The 24,089-nt window shown below is 44.1% G+C and overlaps 1 protein-coding gene across 6 annotated transcripts in view; it reads right to left on the bottom strand.

The window, feature by feature from the left end:
* The window catches only part of CCDC78 (coiled-coil domain containing 78), a 90,630-nt gene that overhangs the window by 37,992 nt on the left and 28,549 nt on the right, over positions 1-24,089 (bottom strand). The window contains exons 2-7 of one of the 6 annotated variants that reach the window (XM_065559735.1): positions 9,260-9,403; positions 6,362-6,497; positions 4,668-4,805; positions 4,268-4,399; positions 2,435-2,521; positions 1,928-2,107 (exon numbers count right to left, since the gene is read on the bottom strand). In XM_065559735.1, coding sequence (XP_065415807.1) covers positions 1,928-2,107; positions 2,435-2,521; positions 4,268-4,399; positions 4,668-4,805; positions 6,362-6,442 — 618 coding nt within the window. In that variant the 5' untranslated portion in view covers positions 6,443-6,497; positions 9,260-9,403. Of the gene's footprint in view, positions 1-1,927; positions 2,108-2,434; positions 2,522-4,267; positions 4,400-4,667; positions 4,806-6,322; positions 6,498-9,259; positions 9,404-24,089 lie in introns of all 6 variants that reach the window. The other 5 variants (XM_065559733.1, XM_065559736.1, XM_065559737.1 and 2 more) reach the window with 5 other exon arrangements.

Here is a 24,089-nt window from a genome sequence, read left to right on the forward strand (position 1 = left end):
CTTGAGCTGTCATTGTTGCTGTTGTTGTTATAATCCAATCCTGTTTCATCCCAGGCAGTGTTTGGGATTCAGCTGGAACTGGAAGAGATGGCGATGTTATCAGGGTCCCTCTCTCTGGCCAGTCTGGATATCTCTGAGGATTAGAACGAAGGAGGTCTGGAGTCCCAGGAGACAGTGGAGATGGCAGCTATTATGGTGAAGCTCGCTCCAGTAGCCTCTGTCTGTTCTTCTGTATTTTCCTCCCAAAGCCTCTTTCTTCAAGGACCCACAAGGGGTGTGATGGCTGGAATAGCCCATCTCCCCATTATTTTGTCCACCAATTAGGCCTAATATCGGACACATCGATGTCAGTTAATTGATTTCTGGATCCACATTTTCTTGTTTACCAGGCATGATCTTAACACAGTCCTTGAGCTATATCAGGAGGCCTTTTGGTTCAGACTAATTCAGTCTTTTTATCTCCCTTTTGCACCTTTCCCCATCATCATTTGTTATTATTGCATATTGGGACATCTTATGAATTTTCTTTTCTTTCTTTCTTTTCCTTCAACAGTTAAGCTCACAAGGTAAATTTGTAGGCCCAGTTATCACAATAGAAGCTTCTCCTTATCTCCCTTACACAGCAATCCTGATCCTTTCAGGGTGGATGGCCCAGTATGGAGGCAGTTTACATGGCCATTTGGGGGCCTTGCAATGGCTGATCTGCACACCGCCAACATCAAAATACACACACACACACACACCCCTGCAAAGAAGGGTAGGGCTGAGTGTAGACCACAGATTAACTGACTTGAAAGAGGATTTACAATAAATTTGCTAACAGCCTCAAAATGACTGACTGACATCTTAGAGGACGGACTTCTCCAAAAGGGCCGTATGGCTAAAAAGGCCAATCCAGCCAATCTCATTTGTCTTGGACAGACACAGAGCAATTTTTGAATAGAAACACAGAATTGTTTTCATAATGCTTTGGAGACTCTCCCTGTTATTTACAAGAGCTCACGAATGAGTTCACAGAGATGCTTTTGGGCCAAGCAGCCATGACAACACACTGGCAAGTTCACAGACAGCTCATAATTAGAAGAGTGTCAGAGGCTCATTGTGTCCTGAGGAGACCACTGCGGGTTTTGAACCTGAGGCTCCTTTTGAAAAATCTGTACTGAAAAAATAATGAGCAAAAGCCACACATTGTGACTAGTCCCAGCTAGCTAATTGAAAATCACTCGATTCCAGCAGTGAGTCCAGTGGTTAAGGCAGGAGACAGGAAGTCAAGAGACTACTGATGAAATCTTGGCCCCATTGACTTCAATGAAACCAGAATTTCACCCTAGATTTCTAATCCTGACTCTGCCACTGACTTGCTGTGAGACTTTGGGCAAATTACTTAATCTCTGTGCTTCTATTTCCATACCTGTAAAATGGGCTTATTGACACTTACCTACCTTTGTAAAGTGCTCTTAGATCATTGGCTGAATATACTAGATATTATTACTATACCATTAAAACTATAATTTAAATTTTAAAGGGACATGTCAACTTGAAAATCACATTTCCACCTGAAAATTGCATACCTCCCATGGGTAAAAAGAAACTAAGATTACTAAAAGAAAGTACCCCAAAAAATCCTTCTCCATTTGTTCAGTATGTTTATTCTGACAATATTTTATGTGTAGTTTCACTGCAGTTTCACTGTTTTGTTTACGGTCCATTACACATCCTGGTTCATGCACTAACAAATAAGGCTGCTCTGTGAGGAGCTCACATTCATGCTCTTTCCCAGGCCCTACAGGAAGATGTTCTCCAGCAACAGCAAAGTAGAAATTGAAGAGGCAGCAGGCAGGCATGTGCACAGAGGAGGAGGGCAGCATCAGTGAGAGCAAAGCCTGCATTGTGAGGAAAACTCAGCAGGTTAGCAGGTCTCACTCACCTCCTGTTCATGTTCTTTGCCCAGGGCCATATAATTGCTTTTCAGAATGATGTACTCATCAGCCAGCTCCTTGCGATTGGTCTCCACAGTGTGCAGGCGTTCCTGTAGGGCATCATGCTCCCCAGTGACCTTCTCATCATGGAGCTCCAACTCCAGAATATGGTTCTCCAGGGTCAGGATCTACAGTGTGCAGGAGGCACAATTAGACTCTACAACAGGAACTGAGTGGGGCAGTGTAACATTCCGAGGTTTTCACTTGGACAAACAGGTTCTCATCAGGCTTAGCGCACAACTGACAAGTTTGGGAGTGCATTTCAATGCTCATGCAAGTGAAGGGAGAATGACAGCTCTAGCAAGAGTCAGGGACAAACTGTGGGTATTAGGTGCACACCAAAGATTCTAGATTCTAGCCCTAGAGTCAGTGTATCTGACAGAGGATGATTTAGAAGAGCAGCAGAGATGGGCTAATGCATACAGAATGTAATGCAGTATTATAGTGCCACATACCATATTTTTCAGTTCAAAGTTCTCTGCCTCATACTGCTCTCTCATTTTGTTTGTCTCGATCTGGAGATCAATGAGGTCCTTAGAAATCTACGAGAGACACAAATGAGACTGGACTGTAATCTTAGGTACAGAAATCCGCAACAGGAAATTCCAGTTTCCTGAAATGAGGGCTTACAGGACATAAGTGGGGTTTCAAGGACAATGAGAGGTAAGATTTATTCAAAAAATTACTTTTGAAATCAGAGATATTTTACCCTGTAGAATCCGTTCAAGAGACTCTGTGACTCCCCCTTTATGCGAAGGTGGTATATGCCTGTTCCAGTTTGCCAGGTGTGACAGACCCAGACCAGTGGGGTACAGGAGTCTGGTAGAGGGCAAATATACTGATCACTGGATGAGTAGTTTTCTGTTCCCTGAGTGACCAGAGCAGGGGCTGCACTAGAGTAATCAGGAACCTGCTAGAACCAATTAAGACAGGCAGGATAATTAAGACACCTGGAGCCAATTAAGAAACTGCTAGAATCAATTAGGACACGCTAGCTAATCAGGGCACATGAGTTTAAAAAGAACCTCACTTCAGTTTGTGGTATGCATGTGAGGAGCTGGGAGCAAGAGGAGCTGAGAGTGAGAAGACATATTGCTGGAAGACTGAGGAGTATAAGCATTATCAAACACCAGGAGAAAGGTCCTGTGGTGAGGATAAAGAAGGTGTTGGGAGGAGGCTATGGGGAAGTAGCCCAGAGAGTTGTAGCTGTTGTGCAGCTGTATCAGGAGGCACTCTAGACAGCTGCAGTCCACAGGGTCCTGGGCTGGAACCCGGAATAAAGGGTGGGCCCTGGTTCCTCCCAAACCTTCCAACTCCTGAGCAGACACAGGAGGAATTGACCTGGACTGTGGCCCCTACCAGAGGGGAAGGTCTCTGGGCTATTTTCCGACCCACATGGTGAATCTGTGAGGCGAGAAAATCCGCCAATAAGCGCAGGACCCACCAAGGTAGAGGAAGAACTTTGTCACACAGGGTAATGCCAGACTAGCCAGCCTGACAAGGTTTATGAAAAAGAGAAGCCCTTGTATTTATGTTTCCAGTCTGTGGGCCAAATCCTACAGTCTTCATTCAGTCTTCACTCAGATAAATGTCCCACTGAAGACAATGGGAGTTCTGCCTGAGCAGCGACTGAATCGGGACTAAGGATTTGGCCAAGAGAAAGCAGGCTAGCCTCCAGGAATGCTTGTGAGCCTCAGTTAAAGTTCAGGGACTGCCATTGAGGCCAACACTTCAATGTTACCGATTATGCCAACAGGTCTAGACCAAAAATATAAGCACAAAAGAGATCTGCAAGCAGACATGCCTCTTGTGATCTGAGCACCAGCTTATTATGGAGGCACTGACCACGGCTCCATAGGTAAAGCTGAGAAGAGTTTTGCACCTTAATATTAAAATATAGTGATGCTGAGACACATCAGCTGAGAACTGTGGAGACACCCAAGACTGGATTCCCTTATAACCCCAAAGAGGAAGAGTATAAAGGGCAAGTAAAAACTATGAAATTTAGTGATCACGTTCTGAGACATCTCAGCCTTTTCCAGAAGGAAGTGATGTGGAATAGAGGCTATCTGGAAGTTGACATAGTGCACCAGTCCTAGCCTTCCCCAGCAGAAGTAACTAGAAGGAATAAGTAGAGTAGCCCTGGCTGTTGGGGAGTGCACATGTTTTTATAGACATTCAGGGAGAATATCTTTACATTTCCCAAGAATTCTACATACCCATATATTTCTGGGCTCAGTGGGGTTCAACAGCTCAAGTACCTCCAGCTCCCAAGGTGCATGCATTACCTTAAGTTTCTCCTCCTCACTGAAGACCAGTCTGGATGACAAGTCTGTTTTGGAACCAGCCAGCTTCCCCATCTTCTCCTGCAGTTCTTCAAGCTTTGTGTACAGTCTTTCATTCCTATCCTGCAGCTGCACCTGGGTACACAAAACAACTCCAGTGACTCCCTATGCTGAGCAGAAACAAGATCTTCTCCCCCATGCACAGCACTGCACAGATAGCCAGGTTGGGGGAAGGGAAGCTTACATGATGAGAAAACACAGCTTTCTGCATACAGTGGCTTTAACAGATTGGAAAGGGGGTTGTCAGTTGCCATTTTCATCCTGCGATTAGGATCAAGTTTTCAAAATACCTGACTCAGTATGCAGGAAAGGCACCGAAGACAAATTTGCATTTCACACTTACATTTTCATTGGTGAGGCACTGGACCTGTTCTCGGAGGGTGCTTATGCTCTCACTCTCCATGGCACTCCTAAGATCCATGTGTTCATATAGTCGGTGCTGAAGGGCCAGGATCCTTGCCCAGTACTGAGTAAGCAATGACTAAGGATCAAAGAAAGAACCGGAGATGGGATTTTGGTGACAAAAATCTTTATCTGCCAATAGTTCTTTCCTTTATGGATAGCATACACAGGGTTGCTATCAACTCAGGTTGCTAGAGGGTGTGGTTTTCATTTTGTTTGAGGTGGAGCAAATGACTACACCTGCTCCTAGGAACTGCCAAAGAGGAAGCGACTAATGACACATCCAGTCTGGTATCCTGATTGCTCCCATGGCATATACTAGAGGTTTCAAAGGAAAGCTCAGCAGATCCCCCTCTTTGTTGTATAAGGGTCTCAGTAAACATCTCACTTGTATCTTTATTGTATTTTTCCCATATTCTTCCTATCTGATCATATTCTTTTAAATAACTAAATGTTCTTTGTCAGATCATTGTAACCCTTCTATTCTGGGCAGGATACTGCAATAAGACAGCAATCTATACATGCAACAGAGACATGGGTTGGTCTGCTTCAGTCTCAGGAAGTGGTTTCACTCACAGACATATCCTAGAAGAATGACATTCCTGAAATGTAGAACCTGGGATGAATTCAGTGTAAAGAGGAACTCTGCCTGTACCTTTCCAGAACCAGTGGAACACAAATAAGTTAGTCTGTACTGAGATGTCTCTGATCTGGAGAAATGAGGCTAAACTGAAACACACAAAACTGGGACTGCCATCTTCTGATGTGCCACTTGCTGATTGCCAGGCATATGCCAAGTGGACTCTCATTACACTGGAGGAGGGAGTCAAAATATTTATTCTGAGGTTTTCACCCATCCCCTAATCCTTGGTTTATAAAGCACCCTCTCCCTATAGATGAAGTATACTTACCCTGTGTCTGGAACGGGAAAAAATCTTTGAAGGAGGTTGAAATGCTATTCTATAACTAGCCGCTGGGGGTGGAAAAGAGCTTTGCCTCTACACTCAGGACAGAGCATCATCTCCAATGTTTCCAGCCCATGATGGTCTGAGAACACTAATGCTGGGCAATATCAAAAGATGTTGGGTTCAGGTTTGAGTTTACCTGCTAAATTCAGAAAATTCAAAATATCCATAATCACATGCCACCAAGCAGGACTGAGGTTTTTGGGATGGGGCAGAAGTGGCAGGAGAGAAAGCACAGCAGGGGAAAAGTAGCCAACCTTCTCATCTTTTCTGTGCTCTGGTCTCCCACAGTGCAAAATTTCCTAGGGCATCATCACAAAATGAGGATGCAAGCACCACATCACCAAACTCAAACATCCACTGGTTGAATTTAGTCTGGCTGGTTGAATTTAGATATGAATCATGCAGTTGAACATACGTTTGTATCTTTTGGTGACCTATTAAGCCAGCCCTGTTTTTAACCCAACGAACAATGCACTATGAACCCAACCATCATATTGACATAGATGTTGCAGTTTAAGCAGCCATTAATATTCAGTGTTCAGCAACCCAGCCCTATTAAATGTCTAGATTCCTCCCAGAAAAGATTGAGCTGAGGCCAGAATCTAGGGATTTGGGATCTATACTGTACCTCTACAAAGTATTCATTTAAAACAGGGAAGTTCTTAACTTGCGAGAGAGCTATACAGGTCTTCAGCACAGCCGCTAGGTGCCAAGAATCTAAGGTTGGAGACAGGCAGAAAATAACCATGGTCTTGCTGTTCCTGGCCAGGGCTTCTTCCAGCAACTGGGTCAACTTGGAATCACTGTGGGGAAAGTAAAATAAAACTGACATTGGAATCTATTCCCTGCCATTTCTGAAATTAACTGTAAAGTCTCATCTAGTGCCAACTAAGGGCAGTCAGATGGCAATATCCAAGCTCACCTCTGGAGCTGAGATCATCAACACTCATTCCACTTGTGAAAACTTAAATTATTTTGTTCCTTTGTCTCTTTCTAGTAGCATATATCACCAGGCATCAGAGCATAGGGAATCCTTCACTTTGCTACTCTCAGCATGGGGGTGTGTCAGGCAGGACCTCAGACACCAGGGCTAGTGATAAAGGTTAGGATTTTCAAAGGAACCTCAGGGAATAAGATATCTGAATCTCAAATCCTACTGAACTTTAATGGGAGTTGAGTGCCTAACAGCTGGTTGGGAATGTTTTGACTCAGCATATTTTTGTCAAAAAATACCAATTTGTCAAAATTGAAACCATTTATGGGAAGTGTCCATTTCAACAAAATTTCCTATTTAGGAAAAAATTGGAAAAATTTCCAAATTGTCAAAATGTCCTGTTTTGACATATTCAAAATGAAAAATTCAGGTTTCTTGGTTTGAAATAGATTTGTGTTTTGAAATTAATTCTAGTAAAAAAAATATAAATGTCAAAAGGTCAAAATTGAATGGAAACATTTTGACAGACCCGAACCAAAACACTTTTTGGATTTTCAGTTTGCAAAAATGTTTGAGATTAAGTTTTCACCCCGATTTGAGATGAGAAAGTTTTTCCAAATCTCAAAAATTTTCCTGAGATGGGAAAACCATTTCCCACCTAGCTCTAGTGCTTAACTCCCTGGGGTTCCTTTGAGAACCCCAGTCTATGGAAACAGCCAGTTTGGCTGAATGGGACACCAGTCTTACGCTTTGGACTATTTAATCTCTCTTACCCCATTTCAATCAGATGCTTCCTACATGTGTTGTCCCAAGTCTTCCTGGCTATGTTCCAGCAGCATACGTCTGAGCTGGCCTGAGTGAGGTTGCCCATCTCACCTACGCCCTCTCTTAAGCATTATTTTCACAACACCCCTAGTTTCAGCCTGCTCAAGGAACAGACAATATATTGCTCCCCAATTCCGGCCTTTTACAAGACAGTACAACATTTTACTCACTAGACCATCAGGCAGTCCAGAATTTTTACTTAAACTGCTTGTATGCCATCTCTCATCCTGCTTGTGCAGCCCTTTAATGAATACAGGGCATTCCATCAATGCAGACCATATAATAGGAAAGGCCTGCACAGTGCAGCTTATACACTGTGAGACAGATTCTGAGCTCAGTCAGAACAGTGTAAATCCATTGACTAGGATGGAGTTACTTGGGGTTTACACAAGTGTGACAGAGATCACACACTGGCCCTGAATGCAGAAAAATGGCCATTAAGACAACATTCACTGTAGTTGATCATTCAATTTGGATATGGGTAGAATCATAGAATATCAGCGTTGGAAGGGACCTCATCATCTAGTCCAACCCCCTGCTCAAAGCAGGACCAATTCCCAACTAAATCATCCCAGCCAGGGCTTTGTCAAGCCTGACCATAAAAACCTCTAAGGAAGGAGATTCCACCACCTCCCTAGGTAACCCATTCTAGTGCTTCACCACCCTCCTAGTGAAAAAGTTTTTCCTAATATCCAACCTAAACTTCCCCCACTGCAACTTGAGACCATTACTCCTTGTTCTGTCATCTGCTACCACTGAGAACAATCTAGATCCATCCTCTTTGGAACCCCCTTTCAGGTAGTTGAAAGCAGCTATCAAATCCCCCCTCATTCTTCTCTTCTGCAGACTAAACAATCCCAGTTCCCTCAGCCTCTCCTCATAAGTCATATGCTCCAGCCCCCTAATCATTTTTGTTTCCCTCCGAAGGACTCTTTCCAATTTTTCCACATCCTTCTTGTAGTGTGGGGCCCAAAACTGGACACAGTACTCCAGATCAGGCCTCACCAATGTTGAATAGAAGGGAACGATCACGTCCCTCGATCTGCTGGTAATGCCCCTACTTATACAGCCCAAAATGCCGTTAGCCTTCTTGGCAACAAGGGTACACTGTTGACTCATATCCAGCTTCTCGTCCACTGTAACCTCTATGTCCTTTTCTGCAGAACTGCTTCCTAGCCATTTGGTCCCTAGTCTGTAACAGTGAATGGGATTCTTCCGTCCTAAGTGCAGGACTCTGCACTTGACTTGTTGAACCTCATCAGGTTTCTTTTGGACCAATCCTCTAATTTGTCTACGTCCCTCTGTATCCTGGCCCTACCCTCCAGCGTATCTACCACTCCTCCCAGTTTAGTGTCATCTGCAAACTTGCTGAGGGTACAATCCACGCCATCCTCCAGATCATTAATGAAGATATTGAACAAAACCGGCCCCAGGACCGACCCTTGGGGCACTCCGCTTGAAACCGTCTGCCAACTAGACATGGAGCCATTGATCACTACCCGTTGAGCCTGACGATCTAGCCAGCTTTCTATCCACCTTATAGTCCATTCATCCAGCCCATACTTCTTTAACTTGCTGGCAAGAATACTGTCGGAGACCGTATCAAAAGCTTTGCTAAAGTCAAGGAATAACACAGCCACTGCTTTCCCCTCATCCACAGACCCAGTTATCTCCTCATAGAAGGCAATTAGGTTAGTCAGGCATGACTTGCCCTTGGTGAATCCATGCTGACTGTTCCTGATCACTTTCCTCTCCTCTAAGTGCTTCAGAATTGATTCGTTGAGGACCTGCCAGCTGATTGACTACCTGGTAGAAAGCCACCAAGGACTTCTTCAGCAGAAGCTTCTCTCTTAAACTCCCACCCCACAGGTTCTCAGTGAGGTTCTCTGCTCCAGGAAGATCCACAATTTTCAGCCAGCACCTGACTGGACTAGGCTATTTATGGAGATGCTGTGAGAGAGACAGGAAAAAAAATCAGTCAGAACTCAAAGAACTGAGGCAGTTAGTTAGAGGAACCAGGATCTGAGAGTCTCCAGAGTCATGCAGAGCAGGATCCTTGTCTGACTCTGCAGACTCTGCTACCAGAAGCTAGGTAGACAAAGGATTGGCTTACAATCTAAACGGAGGCTTAAGAGTCAGAAAGAATGGAAAAGAGCAAAGCTTTCAAATGTGTTTCTTGCACCTTCTTCTGAAGCATCTGGTACTGGCCATTGTCAGGCACAGGATACTGGATTAGATGAACCATTGGTCTGATCCAGTACAATTCCTAGGTCAAGTCCTAGCTCTTCCTTAGTTAACACTTAGCAATGGTAAGTTGGCTACATTTGAACATAATTTATAAGGGACAAAGAAATAAACATGAGAAAATGCATTAAGACACAGATGTGAAAACCCAAACTCTGAAACCCTAGGTCCACACTCACCACCTGCAGGTTAAAGTGAGTGATGACGCTGGAATGGTTCGAAGTCAGCCTATAGTTGCTCACAACCCCAGTTCTGCATGCCCAGCCCTGGCAGAATACTGTGGTGGCTTCTGCTGCTGAGGACACCATCATATGGGACAGCCCCTGACAACCAAGAAAGCATGACTGGCTGACACAGCTGGTATTTGAGTGCTGATAACTACATGGGCTAGAATCATGGCCCCCATGTCCTCTGATCCACATCTGACCCAAATTATGTGGCAGGAATCCCAGAATCATATGGTTCTAATACCACAAGGCATCCCCCATGACTGTCCTCACTCCAGGACAGGCCGATATGACTGGAACAGTATCCCTTGCTTTCTGGGATATTAAATTTCTCTCCCACTATTGGGCAGGGAGGGAAGTGACTTTACATTTAGGAGAGGAAGTTGAATTCTTCATTTCCCATCCCAGCAAGCCTTGAGTCTATTGATTCATAGGTTCCAAGGCCAGAAGGGACTACTGTGATCATCTACGCTGATCTCCTGTATAACACAAGCCATAGAACTTCCCCAAAATAACTCCTAAAGCAGATCTTTTAGAAAAACCTCCAATCTTGATTTAAAAATTATCAATGATAGAGAATCCATGACTGTTGGTAAATTGTTTCAATGGTTAATTACCCTCACTGCTAAAAATGTATACTTTATTTCCTGTTTGAATTTGTCTAGCTTCACCTTCCAGTCATTGGATCATGTTATACTTTTTTGTCTGCTAGATTAAAGAACCCATTATCAAAATATTTGTTCCTTATGTAGGTATTTACAGAGTGTGATCAAGTCACCCCTTAACCTTTGTTGGCTGCCCCACTGCATCCTTACCACAGTGATGGAGAAGTACATTAGGATATGTTTCCAGTAAAACAATATAATACTTTAAGCCTCTGAAGTATCATTAGATTTAGAGATGGGCCTAAACCAAAACCCATATACAAACACCCCCATGCTCTTATTTAATCAAGCCCCATGCTCCAGGATAGGTAATAGATACTGTTGCATTTCTTTCTTGAGCTCTACAATATTCACAACCTCTGTCCCATCCTCTTATCAACAGGATGTCATAGAATCATAGAAGATTAGGGTTGGAAGAGACCTCAGGAGGTCATCTAGTCCAGCCCCCTGCTCAAAGCAGGACCAACTCCAACTAAATCATCCCAGCCAGGGCTTTGTCAAGCCGGGCCTTAAAAACCTTGGTCCTTGAACCTTATTCAAGCTGCAGCTGATAGCTAGGAGGGACCCTCCCAAACCAATCTTCGTCCAGCTGAGCCAAGGAGTGGAAAGATGGCCAAATTCTGAAGCAAGACACATTTTGAAGTTAGCTCTTCCAAAAGCCTTTTGCTTGCCCAAATTAAATGATGTCCCGGGAGACGTGAAGGCCCTCCACTGCCCAACACCCATTTGACTGGTGGTGATCTTCAAAGGGAGTCCTGCCCAGTCCTTCTCAGCCCTCATTCACACTCAGAAATGGCCCCAGCTCAGCCATCAATGACGATGCACCAGTGCTGCCTCCTAAATGTAGACCAAGACATAAAGGAGTTTCCAGCAACTGAACTAGTCAATGTGTACCCCTGGATATAAGTGAGATAAATCCTAATTAGTTCAATCAGTGCCAACTCTGGTTTGCTCTTGTCTACATGGTACAGCCACACGATTACTGGCCAGTGGCTGAGTTGGAATTATTCCCAAGCATAGATAATACTTTAGTCAAAATGATAGTTGAGATGTGAGACCATAACGGTGGTGTGCAGGCCATGAGGGTTAAAGCTGGGAGAACTTGATGAGTGATTGTCAAGACTTAAAGAAATGCAAGTTCTTAATCCCCATGTTTTGTTATCCTTTTCATCATCTCTATTATTCCTATTGGTCACATGAGTTTAGATAAGAACCTGTCTCTTATGTGTGGATAAAATGCAATGCTCTGAGAGAGCCACAAGTCTGAGTAACTTCTCAGTGTCTGTCCAAACCTAGACTCAAAAAGACAGGGAGTGAAGAAAAGAGGGGGATGGGGAGGGATGTAGGCTCCATCTTGAGCAGAATATACCAGCTCTACATTAGTGGCATCTGGTCCAGGTTGCTACATAAACATAGAAAGGGACCAAGAGGCAGAGCCATTCTGGGGCTTATGGGAAGGAGCACCTAATGAAATATGCAATTATGGCTTATTCTTCTGCAAAAGCAACCAACACCACTGAAGTGATTTCATAAGAGGATTAAAACAGTGACAAGAATTCTCAGTCTCTTCACACCTACAGCCACATCCACATACCAGTGCTGGGATATACAGAAGCTGATAGTGGGTGTTTCAGTGAACTAATAATGAGACCCACACCCCCATCTGCCAAGCACAGTTGGGCCTGTAGTATAGACATGGCATTAGAATCCAAGGCTAGTTCTCTGATTCCAGAATATAGCCTCTGAGCATAATCAGAGGCCTGGTCTACACTAGAAAATTAAGTTGGCATAATTACTGTGTTCAGGGGTGTGAAAAATCCACCGCCCAGAACAATGTAATTTAGCCAACCTAAGTCCCTGTGTGACCAGCACTACACTGATGGAAGCATCTTCCATCGATCTAGTTACTGCCTCTTGGGGAGGTGGACTACCTACTATGCTGATGGGAGAATCCCTCCTGTTGGCACATAGGTAGTGTCTACACTGAAGTGCTATAGAGACAGCTGCAACAGCACAGCTGTGCCACTGTAGCACTTTAAGTGTGGACAAGTCCACAGTCACTTACTCAGATACCAGTTCTGGGATGCATATGAAGCCTTAAAAAACAGGAGTACTTGTGGCACCTTAGAGACTAACAAATTTATTTGAGCATAAGCTTTCGTGGGCTACAAGTGGGATGTCTCTAAGGTGCCACAAGTACTCCTGTTCTTTTTGCAGATACAGACTAACACGGCTGCTACTCTGAAACATATGAAGCCATCCTAGAATCACTGCACAATCCATATAAAAACACTAGCACCCTTGGCCTCTGAGGGTACATCTACACTGCAAAAAAAAAAAAAAACCACCATGGCAGCAAGTCTCAGAGCCTGTGTGGACTGGTTTGGACTCATGCTAACAGGGTTAAAAATTGCAGTTTGAGCTTGAGTGGGAGCCTGAGCTCTGAAACATGGTGAGAAGGGTGTGTCTCAGAGCTCAGACTCCAGACCGATTGGGAATGTCTACAGTGATGTTTTTAGCCCCTAGCGCAAGCCTTGGAAACACAAATCAGTTGGCCTAGGCTCTCAGACTTGCTGCAGTGGTTTTTTGATTGTTGTTTTTTTGCACTGTACACATACTCTGAGAAACAAGATTCTCAAGCCTATACAGTATAGCCACCAGTTCAGACAATTTCACTAAACTACTTCATAAATGCTTTAACACTTGTGCTGAGTTGGATGCTTCTGGTTCAACTAGATCTCTGTTTTGCTTTATGTTTCTGACACTTCAAAATGGCATAACACTGAAAACACAGACATTATGTATTATGAGATTTAATAATTATAGGTGTTTTAAAACCTTTTAACTGAGCATCCAGGGACCCTACAAATGGTTCTCTGTCAGCTGTGCTCAGTAATTTCTCCTTCTTAGGTTCGTGAACTGGTGTATTGTGATAGTTAGATACCACGTGAAAAGATTATTTTTATCAGGGTGGACTTTTTTATTTAAATTGGATTTTTTTGATAAAATGCTTTTTGAGGAAAAAAAAACCCTATCTAAAGATAGCTCAAAATATCTCATCATGAAATAGGGATTATAAATTCTAATTCTATAGTATTAGACAATATATTCATGTAATGTTTAAGAAAAGTTTTGTAAATGAGTTCCAATAGTTCATGGATTAGGGACCCTTATGGGGTTCCAGGGGCTTCTGTATAGATTATTTAGGTTCATCTTTCTATCTACCCAATGGGATTCAGTGTTCAGTCTAGAAGATACCATCAGAGATGCTTAGTTTTGCAGTTCTCAAACTGTGGATTTGTGTCTCCAGAAATAACATGCTTGTTAACAGCAAATAAATAAATAAATCGATATATAGAGGTAGGGTTACCATATTTCAGCAAGCAAAAAAGAGGACGGGAGGAGCCCCGCCCTAGCCCCGCCCCTGCCCCTCCCACTTCCCGCCCCCCCAGAACCCCCAACCCTCCCCCCATTCCTTGTCCCCTGACTGCCCCCTCCTGGGACCCCTGCCCCTAACTGCTCCCCAGGACTCCACTCCCTATCTAAGCCTCCCTGCCTCTTGTCCCCTGACTGCCCCAACCCTTATCCACACCCCCACCCCCAGACAGACCCCTGGGACTCCCACGCCCCATCCAACCACTCCCCACCCCCTGACAGCCCCCCCAGAACTCCCAACCCATCTAACCCCTCTGCTCCCTGTCCCCTGACTGCTCCGATCCCTCTCCGCACTCCTGCCCCCTGACAGCCCCCCCCCGAACTCGCAACCCATCTAAACCCCTCTGCTCCCTGTCCCCTGACTGCTCCGATCCCTCTCCCCACTCCTGCCCCCTGACAGCTCCCCCCCAGAACTCCCAGCCCCCCACCCCCCCGCTCCTTGTCCCCTGACTGCCCCTGACTGCCCCCTCCTGGGACCCCTGCTCCTAACTGCCCTCCAGAACCCCACCCCCTACCTAAGACTCCCTGTTCCTTGTCCCCTAACTGCCCCCTCCTAAGACCCCCCCAACTGCCCCCCAGGACCCTACCCCCTACCTGTACCCTGACTGCCCAAAACTTTCTCCACTCCCCCCAAAAAGCCCCCCCCCGTTTCTTGACTGTCCCCTCCAGAACCTCCCTGCCCCTTCTCCTGCCCCCTGGCCCCCTTACCCTGCTGCTCAGAACAGGGTGTTGGGCTCTGTGCGAGCCGAGCCGGACACGTGGCTGCGCTCCCCAGCACAACAAAACCCGGTCCCTGGCCCTGCACAGTGCTGCTGGACCGGGCTGCAGGGGAGAGCTGCCGGCTCAGAATGCAGGGCGGATCCGGCTCCTCTACAGCTGCTCCAGAGTCCAGCCCAGGACTTTCCTGCAGCCCTCCCAGCTGCTCGCTCTGCTCTGCCGGGGGAGGGGGGAAATCCCGGACATTTTGAGTGCTTTACAAATTCCCCCCGGACGCTATTTTTAGAACAAAAAGGAGGACATGTCCGGGTAAATCCGGACGAATGGTAACCCTAATAGAGGTGAGAAATAACAGGCCTCAACCCTATTGTCCCTCTGCAAATTTGTGTACACAGAGTCAATCCCTTACCCCTCTCTAAAAGTGCAAAGTTTCAAAAGGTTCAATAAATAGAAGATTGTTGGGGGCAGAATAGATCTGGACAAGAAGTCTGGAGATAAATGTGAGAAGGGAGGGAGAGGCAGTAGAAACAAAAGTGAAACTGTTTGAGCAGCATATTCCAGAACGCTTGAGGTCTGAGTGTAGCCTTCATTGATTTGAGATCTATTATACCCAGCAGGCCATAAAAGAGACCCAGTTTGGGAATATTTTAATGAAGTTCCTCTACCTGTGGGTAAGACATGCATGCGTGCAAAATACAAACAGTGCAACAAAGAAATGCAAGGCCTGGTTTCCCGAATGACATAATCATAAGAAGTATTCCTTCCCAGGAGGAAGCTGCATTGAAGATGATGAAAGGAACATGTCTGAACATGCAGGATCTTCAGGTTGGTAAACTTTTTTATTTCATATTTCTTTAAGGACTGCCTGTCTTCCTTCTAGACTATTCTTGAATTCTCATGTTTGAGCAAAAAAAATATAGTTGTTACTCTATGGTACTATCATTTTAGATGCAGTTGTGATAAAAAATAAATAGCTGAAATTGGCAGATCTTCCTTTTTCAATTTCATCTTTAAAGTAGTACTGAGTGTCAGTGAATGCAATGAGTAATATTAAATGAGCAGTATGGGAATAATAATTAAATAACTACACTGACTTATTTTGTTTAGAAGAATCCATCCTCAACATACAGGATTCTGAAGACTATTTAGCTTCAAGATCATCATTTTCTATATCATTGGCAGAGAACTCTGAAACTGGTGTTTCAGTCACATCATGTATATCACATAGCCACAGTATATCACCTGTAGCAAACAAACAAACAAAATCTCCAAAATCCAGAAACAACCATAGATAAGTTTGTGATAAGAACCAGCAGATTACAAAAAGAGGTAATTGATGAAAAAATTGCCTAGTTTGTTTATGCAACAAGCTCCCCTTTCTGTATGATTGAGAACCCACACTTCATTAACATGGTTCAGTCATTAAGACCAGGATACAGTCCACCCAACAGAGCAGATGTCACAGGCAAATTGCTGGATAAAGTGTATGAAAGAGAAATTGAGCAGTGTGCAAAAGGTCTAGAGGGTAAAATTGTTAATCTGAGTCTTGATGGGTGGAGCAATGTCCACAATGATCCTGTTGTATGTGCTTGTGTGACAACAGAAATAAATAATAAAAAATAATAAATGGAGATATCCCATCTCCTAGAACTGGAAGGGACCCTCAAAGGTCATCAAGTCCAGCCCCCCGCCTTTACTAGCAGGACCAAATACTGATTTTGCCCCAGATCCCTAAGTGGCCCCCTCAAGGATTGAACTCACAACCCTGGGTTTAGCAGGCCAATGCTCAAACCACCGAGCTATCCCTCCCTTCCTTACAGAAACAATTGATACAAGAAGTAGCAGTAAAAGCTATAACAAACTGAATTTTTTTTTTCAAATGTCTAGTACGCAGCTTGGTCACAGACAATGCTGCAAATGTATCCAAGATGAGAAGAAATTATTTAGAAGCGAGGGCCAAGCTAATAACATACGATTGCAGTGGTTATTTGATGCACCTCCTAGCCAAAGACTTCAGTGTTCCAGAAATAAAGGCTAATGTTGTTGAAATTGCAAAATACTTCTGTAACAACCACTTTGCAGCAGCTGCTCTGAAAAAAGTGGGAGGAACCAAGCTAACTCTGTCACAAGACGTGCTATGGAACTCAGTAGTGGACTGTTTTGAGCACTATATCAAGAACTGGCCTAATCTGGTGACAGTTTGTGAACAAAATTGTGAAAAAGAAAATAGATGGCACTGTCACAGCCAAAGTTCTCAACATTTGGCTTAAGAGAAATGTTGAACACATGCCGAGTACCCTGAAGCCTATTTCTGTAGCCTTGAACAAAATGCAGGGAAATAGCTGTTTTATTGCTGACGCTGTTGAAATTTGGAAGGAACTGAGTGAGATCTTAACAAGAGAAATATGCAATGACAGTTAAATTACAAGCATTAAAAAAAAAAGGGACAAGAATAATCACCAGCTCATTTTCTTGCAAATAGTCTCAATACTCAATACCAGGGTCAAACCTTAACTGCTGAAGAGGAGTAGGCTATGACATGGACATCCAGCAATCATCTCTCCATAATGCCAACTATAATAAACTTCAGAGCTAAGGGTGAACCATTCAAGAAATATATGTTTGCTGATGATGTTTTAAAGAAAGTCACATCAGTGAACTGGTGGAAGTCACTTAAGCACTTGGATTCAGAGACAGTTGAAGTGATAATCTCACTTTTAACAGCAGTAGCTTCTTCTGCCGGTGTAGAAAGAATATTTTTTTCCTTTGGACTAATTCATTCTAAATTGAGAAATCGTTTGGGACCTGAAAAAGCAGGAAAACTTGTTTTTCTTTTCCAGATTATGAACAAACAGGAAAATGAAGGTGAAGATGACTGAGTTAGCTGCAGAAGCCAATATTAAGTTTCTCATGTTGACCTGACTGACATAGTCGATGTAAATTTTTTAAATTTAATTTAACTATTTTAGTTAAAAACTATTTTAACAAAAACAAACCTGATTTTAAAAAACTTGAATGTTTAAATTCAAAAATTCATATGCTTATTTTGCTAAAATATTATGTTTGCTGTTGAAGAAAAAATCCAGATACATAATGTTGTTGTTTTAGTTAAACAATTTAAATGTCTGTCTGGTGATGTTCTCCTCCTAGTACAGCATTGCAAGAAAATCCTCCAAATATTAATGATTAACCTGTTGAATTGAAAATAGTTCACCTCCCAATGACTTCATAAATATCTGCTTCAATTACCTTTAGTAAATGAAATAACCAAACAATCATTCATTTTCTGATATAGCTGTAAAACTAATCTGAAAAGTTTTCAAAATAAATCACTTTAAAAATGTACAGTGTGTACCTTCTAAAAGTGAAACCTACATCTATCTCTGAGTTGTGAAGAATATGTATTAAGGTTATAATCACCAACAAGAATGCACTTTTATGTAGAAATCCATGATTAAATCGAGTCTTCCTACCTAGTGATTTAAATCAATTTGATTTAAATCAAATCCACCCTGATTTTTATTATTACTATTATTTATTATTTGTATTACCACAGTGCCCAGGAATTCCATGCATGGACCAGGACCCCATTGTGCTAGGTGCTATACAAACAGATTAAAAAGATATTTTTACCTAATATTTTCTTCTGATTTAGAAATGAGGCCAATCCTAATTTACTCCTTAGGAAGTAAATCAGGGCAGAATTTGTCCTTTTGTAGTCATAGCATTTTAATATTTACTTGTTAGTGACATCTCCGTCCACTCTCAAGTGCAAAATATTATATATGGCTAATTAATGTGTTTTCTTCCTATCAAGAGCTAAAAACTACATTTTCCTGCTGCGCTTTCCCTCCTGCACTGTGCTTTTAATTCTTCTTCTTCTTCGGCTGTCCCTCAGTGCGAGGATGTAGTCTGCCAAGAGGGTTCATTGGTGGGTTTTAGGTGGCTGAAGAGCCCAATTCATGCCCTGCAGATTTTCCCACAGAAGTGATGGGTGTAATGTTGGAAGAGACAGTTGTTGGCTAGAGTGTTGCACCCTTTCTTTCCTCCTTTGTCGCTTCCATTTCATGAGCACGTCTGTTCTCCTCAAAGTGGGCTGTGGCTCGGTGTATGATGTGGCACCAGTATGTTCTGTTCTGCGCCAAGTCTTCCTGGTTTGTTGGATTGATGCCTCCATTTTTGGCATCAAGACATGTCTTTGAAGGGCTTCTTCTGCCCTCTGTGAGCCCTTCTTCCCTGACTTAACTGAGAGAAGAGTACTTGCTGTGGGAGGCGAGTGTCAGGCATACATAGACAGTGGCCAGCCCAGCGCAGTTGGTGTTTCATGACCTGCACTTCTACACTGCTGATGTTAGCTGCAGAGAGAACGCTGATGTTAGCGCATCAGTCTTCTCAGCTGATCCTGAGAATCCTCTTGAGGCAGCGCTGCTGGAACCACTCCAGCCACTTGAGATATGGTCTGTAGGTTACCCAGGTCTTACACACACAGAAAAGGGTGGAAATGGCAGCTGCCTTGTAAACCAAGATCTTGGTGCCAGTTTGCAGATCCCTATCATTGAAGACTCATTTGAATAGTCTTCCAAAGGATGTGCTGGCACAGCATATCCTGTATTCAATTTCTTTGTCAATGCTGGCTTTTTGGGAGAGGTGGCTGCCAAGGTATGGAATATGGTGCACACTTTCCAGGGATTCTCTGCTGATGGTGATTTGTGGAGTATGATGAGTAGTTTTTGCAGGTAAGGGCTGGTACCTTGGTTTTCCTGATGTTGAGAGAGAGACCCAGGCTGTGATAGGCATCTGCAAAAAGATTTAGGGTGCTTTGCAGGTCGGCCTCTGTGTGAGAGAGGATGACACAGTCATCTGCATACTGAAGGTCAGTGATGCAAATTCTCATGATTTTAGATTTTGTTTGGAGACGTTGAATATTGAGGAATTGGCCATCCATAAAATACTCAATCACGATTCCATCAGGAAGGTGGTCATGGATGAGAATCAGGATCACGGCAAGGTAAATAGAGAAGAGTGTTGGAGCAATGACACAGGTCTGCTTGACACCCGTGCGAATGATGAATGGTTCAGTCTCTGAGCCACTGCACAGAATGGTGGCAGTCATCCCACCATAGAGTAGTCTGATGATGGAAATGAATTTCTGTGGACAGCCAAACCTACACAGCACCTTCCATGGGGCATCACGATTGCTAGAGTCAAAGGCCTTGGTTAGGTCAATGAATGCCATGAACAGTTCCTGGTGTTGCTCTCTGCACTTCTCCTGAATCTTTCGTGCCACAAAAATCATGTCGGTTGTGCATCAAGATGGCCTGAAGCCACACTGTGATTCGGGAAGAAGTTCCTCAGCAAGGGGGAGGAGGCGGTTTTGTAGGATCCGGGCAAGGATCTTCCCTGCAATGGAGAGGAGGGCAATACCTCTGTAGTGCCCGCACAAAGATTTGTCCCCTTTCTGGACTATTGAAACAATGTTGGTGTTCTTAAAAAGTCAGGTGGAATTTCTTTGCAGGTCCAGATTTTATCGAGTAGTTGGCAAAGTTTGTGCTGGAGTTTTGTTCCACCAGCTTTAAAAACCTCAGCTGGGATGCCATCTAGGCCTGGTGTCTTGTAATTTTTTGTTTGGGTGATGGCACGCTGGCCTTCTGCAAAAGATGGAGGATCAGCAAGGTGTTCCTGTAATGATGCGGCCTCTGGCGGGACACAACTGAGAGTATCAATTCAGGACAAATTGCTTAGAGCCAGGCAGTTACAGCTCAAAGCTGGAGTTCCTTTTCTATTAAGGCATGCCACACCAGCCAAACAGAGAGGACTTTGGTTTTAGCCCACTGACTAACCAGAAGTCATACAAGCAATTCCCTCAGATACTCCAGTTCCCTTGTATCACCACCAGCACCACTCCTTATGGTGACGAATGGTTATAAAAACCAATATCCCAGTAAAAGAAAAGAGGTTCTCCCGATCCCAAAGGGCCAAGCCCCAGACCCAGGTCAATATACAAGTCAGATATTACCCACAAATCACGCTGTTGCCAGTCCTTTAGAATCTAAAATCTAAAGGTTTATTCATAAAAAGAAATATAGATGAGAGCTAAAATTGGTTTCACCACCCTCTTGCAACCTCCTCATCCACCTCCTCCTAGCCATGGCTAAAGTGGCCATCTATAACACCAGGGAGTGGAGATTGGCTGGGGGGGAGGGGCTACGACTGTGGGGCCTGTTTTCGTTCTTTCATCTGTTCACGCATCCGGGCAGAGTTCCTCTGGCTTCTTTGACACCTTCAAGGAGCAGTGGGCACTGTCTGGGGTTCTCTGCTCGGTGTTCCCTTCAGGTTCCGTACTTTTGACCCTTTGACCTTCACACCTGTCCTTGTTTTTTCTTCTGTTGTCCAACATTGAGTCCCAGGCTCAGTGGGTCCTCCTGTTAGGCTGGGGGAGGGGCCTTTAGCCTTGGGCAGGCTGGCACCTACCCACTTCTCAGAACCCAACAGGACCACCCTCTTGCAGCCATTCGGCCTGACTTTGTCACACAAGTCAGAAATCATCAGTGTGTTTGATGACCCTCAGTCTGCACCCAAGACAGCCGTGTAACTAATACATATATTATTGTGGCTATGTCACCACTGCAAAAAATGGATGTGTTTTTAAATCAAGAAATCTAACTCAAAGATAGCTCCTCAGTGTAAAATCCTTGTGAAGATAAGGCACAGGTAGTTGTTACCTCAATGCCCTATATCTGGGGTTGACCTTGACTAGCTACATCAAGGTAAAAACTACAGTACCTTGTCTCTACTAGACTTTTACATCAATATCACTAACTTGAGTTAGTTATTTCAATGTATAAACACACCAATTTTTTCCAGTGAAGACAAAGATAATCTGTAATTTTTTTAAAATACTGGTGTTCACCTACTAGAGATATTAGAATCAGTTTCCAGCTAAGAAATTCTTTACAACAGCATATCCTAAATACTTTGTTTGCTTAATTTCTTTACCATATCTTCTGCATTCTTGAAGGTTGATTTCAAGAAACTGCCTTGCTTGATCTACAATCCAGACCATTACTTTATGGGTCAGGCTCTGTATCTGGAGATTGAATGTCTGTTTCGTATAAGTGGTGTGACAAAGTTCCTCCTCTATCTTGGTGGGTCCTGTGCTTATTGGCAGGTTTGTTCGCTTCGGAGATTCACCATGTGGGTCAGGGAACAGCCCAGAGAATTTCCCCTCGGGTAGAACCCACAGTCCAGGTCAATTCCTCCTGTCAAGTATCAGGGGGTAGCCGTGTTAGTCTGTATCTACAAAAACAACAAGGAGTCTGGTGGCACCTTAAAGACTAACAGATTTATTTGGGCATAAGCTTTCGTGAGTAAAAACCTCACTTCTTCGGATGCACAGAGTGAAAGTTACAGATGCAGGCATTATATACTGACACATGGAGAGCAGGGAGTTACTTCACAAGTGGAGAACCAGTGTTGACAGGGCCAATTCAATCAGGGTGGATGTAGTCCACTCCCAATAATAGATGAGGAGGTGTCAATTCCAGGAGAGGAAAAGCTGCTTCTGTAGTGAGCCAGCCACTCCCAGTCCCTATTCAAGCCCAGATTAATGGTGTTGAATTTGCAAATGAATTTTAGTTCTGCTGTTTCTCTTTGAAGTCTGTTTCTGAAGTTTTTTTGTTCAATGATAGTGACTTTTAAATCTGTAATAGAATGACCAGGGAGATTGAAGTGTTCACTTACTGGCTTATGTATGTTACCATTCCTGATGTCCGATTTGTGTCCATTTATTCTTTTGCGGAGGGACTGTCCCGTTTGGCCAATGTACATGGCAGAGGGGCATTGCTGGCACATGATGGCATATATGACATTAGAGGATGTGCAGGTGAATGAGCCCCTGATGGTGTGGCTGATGTGGTTGGGTCCTCTGATGCTGTTGCCAGAGTAGATATGGGGACAGAGTAGGCAACGAGGTTTGCTACAGGGTTAGGTTCCTGGGTTGGTGTTTCTGTGGTGTGGTGTGTAGTTGCTGGTGAGTATTTGCTTCAGGTTGGGGGGTTGTCTGTAAGCGAGGACTGGCCTGCCTCCCAAGGTCTGTGAGAGTGAGGGATCATTTTCCAGGATAGGTTGTAGATCGTGGATAATGCGCTGGAGAGGTTTTAGCTGGGGGCTGTATGTGATGGCCAGTGGTGTTCTGTTATTGTCCTTGTTGGGCCTGTCCTGCAGTAGGTGATTTCTGGGTACCCGTCTTGCTCTGTCAATCTGTTTCCTCACTTCCCCAGGTGGGTATTGTAGTTTTACGAATGCTTGATAAAGATCTTGTAGGTGTTTGTCTCTGTCTGAGGGGTTGGAGCAAATTCGGTTGTATCTTAGGGCTTGGCTGTAGACAATGGATCGTGTGATGTGTCTTGGATGGAAGCTGGAGGCATGTAGGTACGTATAGCGGTCAGTAGGTTTCCGGTATAGGGTGGTGTTTATGTGACCATCAATTATTTGTACTGTAGTGTCCAGGAAGTGGATCTCTTGTGTGGACTGGTCCAGGCTGAGGTTGATGGTGGGGTGGAAATTGTTGAAGTCCAGGTGGAATTCTTCAAGGGCCTCCTTTCCGTGGGTCCATATGATGAAGATGTCATCAATATAGCGCAAGTAGAGGAGGGGCATTAGGGGACGAGAGCTGAGGAAGCGTTGTTCTAAGTCAGCCATAAAAATGTTGGCATACTGTGGGGCCATGCGAGTACCCATAGCAGTGCCACTGATCTTTATCAAGCATTCGTAAAACTACAATACCCACCTGGGGAAGTGAGGAAACAGATTGACAGAGCAAGACGGGTACCCAGAAATCACCTACTGCAGGACAGGCCCAACAAGGACAATAACAGAACACCACTGGCCATCACATACAGCCCCCAGCTAAAACCTCTCCAGCGCATTATCCACGATCTACAACCTATCCTGGAAAATGATCCCTCACTCTCACAGACCTTGGGAGGCAGGCCAGTCCTCGCTTACAGACAACCCCCCAACCTGAAGCAAATACTCACCAGCAACTACACACCACACCACAGAAACACCAACCCAGGAACCTATCCCTGTAGCAAACCTCGTTGCCTACTCTGTCCCCATATCTACTCTGGCAACAGCATCAGAGGACCCAACCACATCAGCCACACCATCAGGGGCTCATTCACCTGCACATCCTCTAATGTCATATATGCCATCATGTGCCAGCAATGCCCCTCTGCCATGTACATTGGCCAAACGGGACAGTCCCTCCGCAAAAGAATAAATGGACACAAATCGGACATCAGGAATGGTAACATACATAAGCCAGTAAGTGAACACTTCAATCTC

Source organism: Chrysemys picta, chromosome 10 (assembly GCF_011386835.1).
Source record: "Chrysemys picta bellii isolate R12L10 chromosome 10, ASM1138683v2, whole genome shotgun sequence".
Lineage (NCBI taxonomy): Eukaryota > Metazoa > Chordata > Testudines > Emydidae > Chrysemys > Chrysemys picta.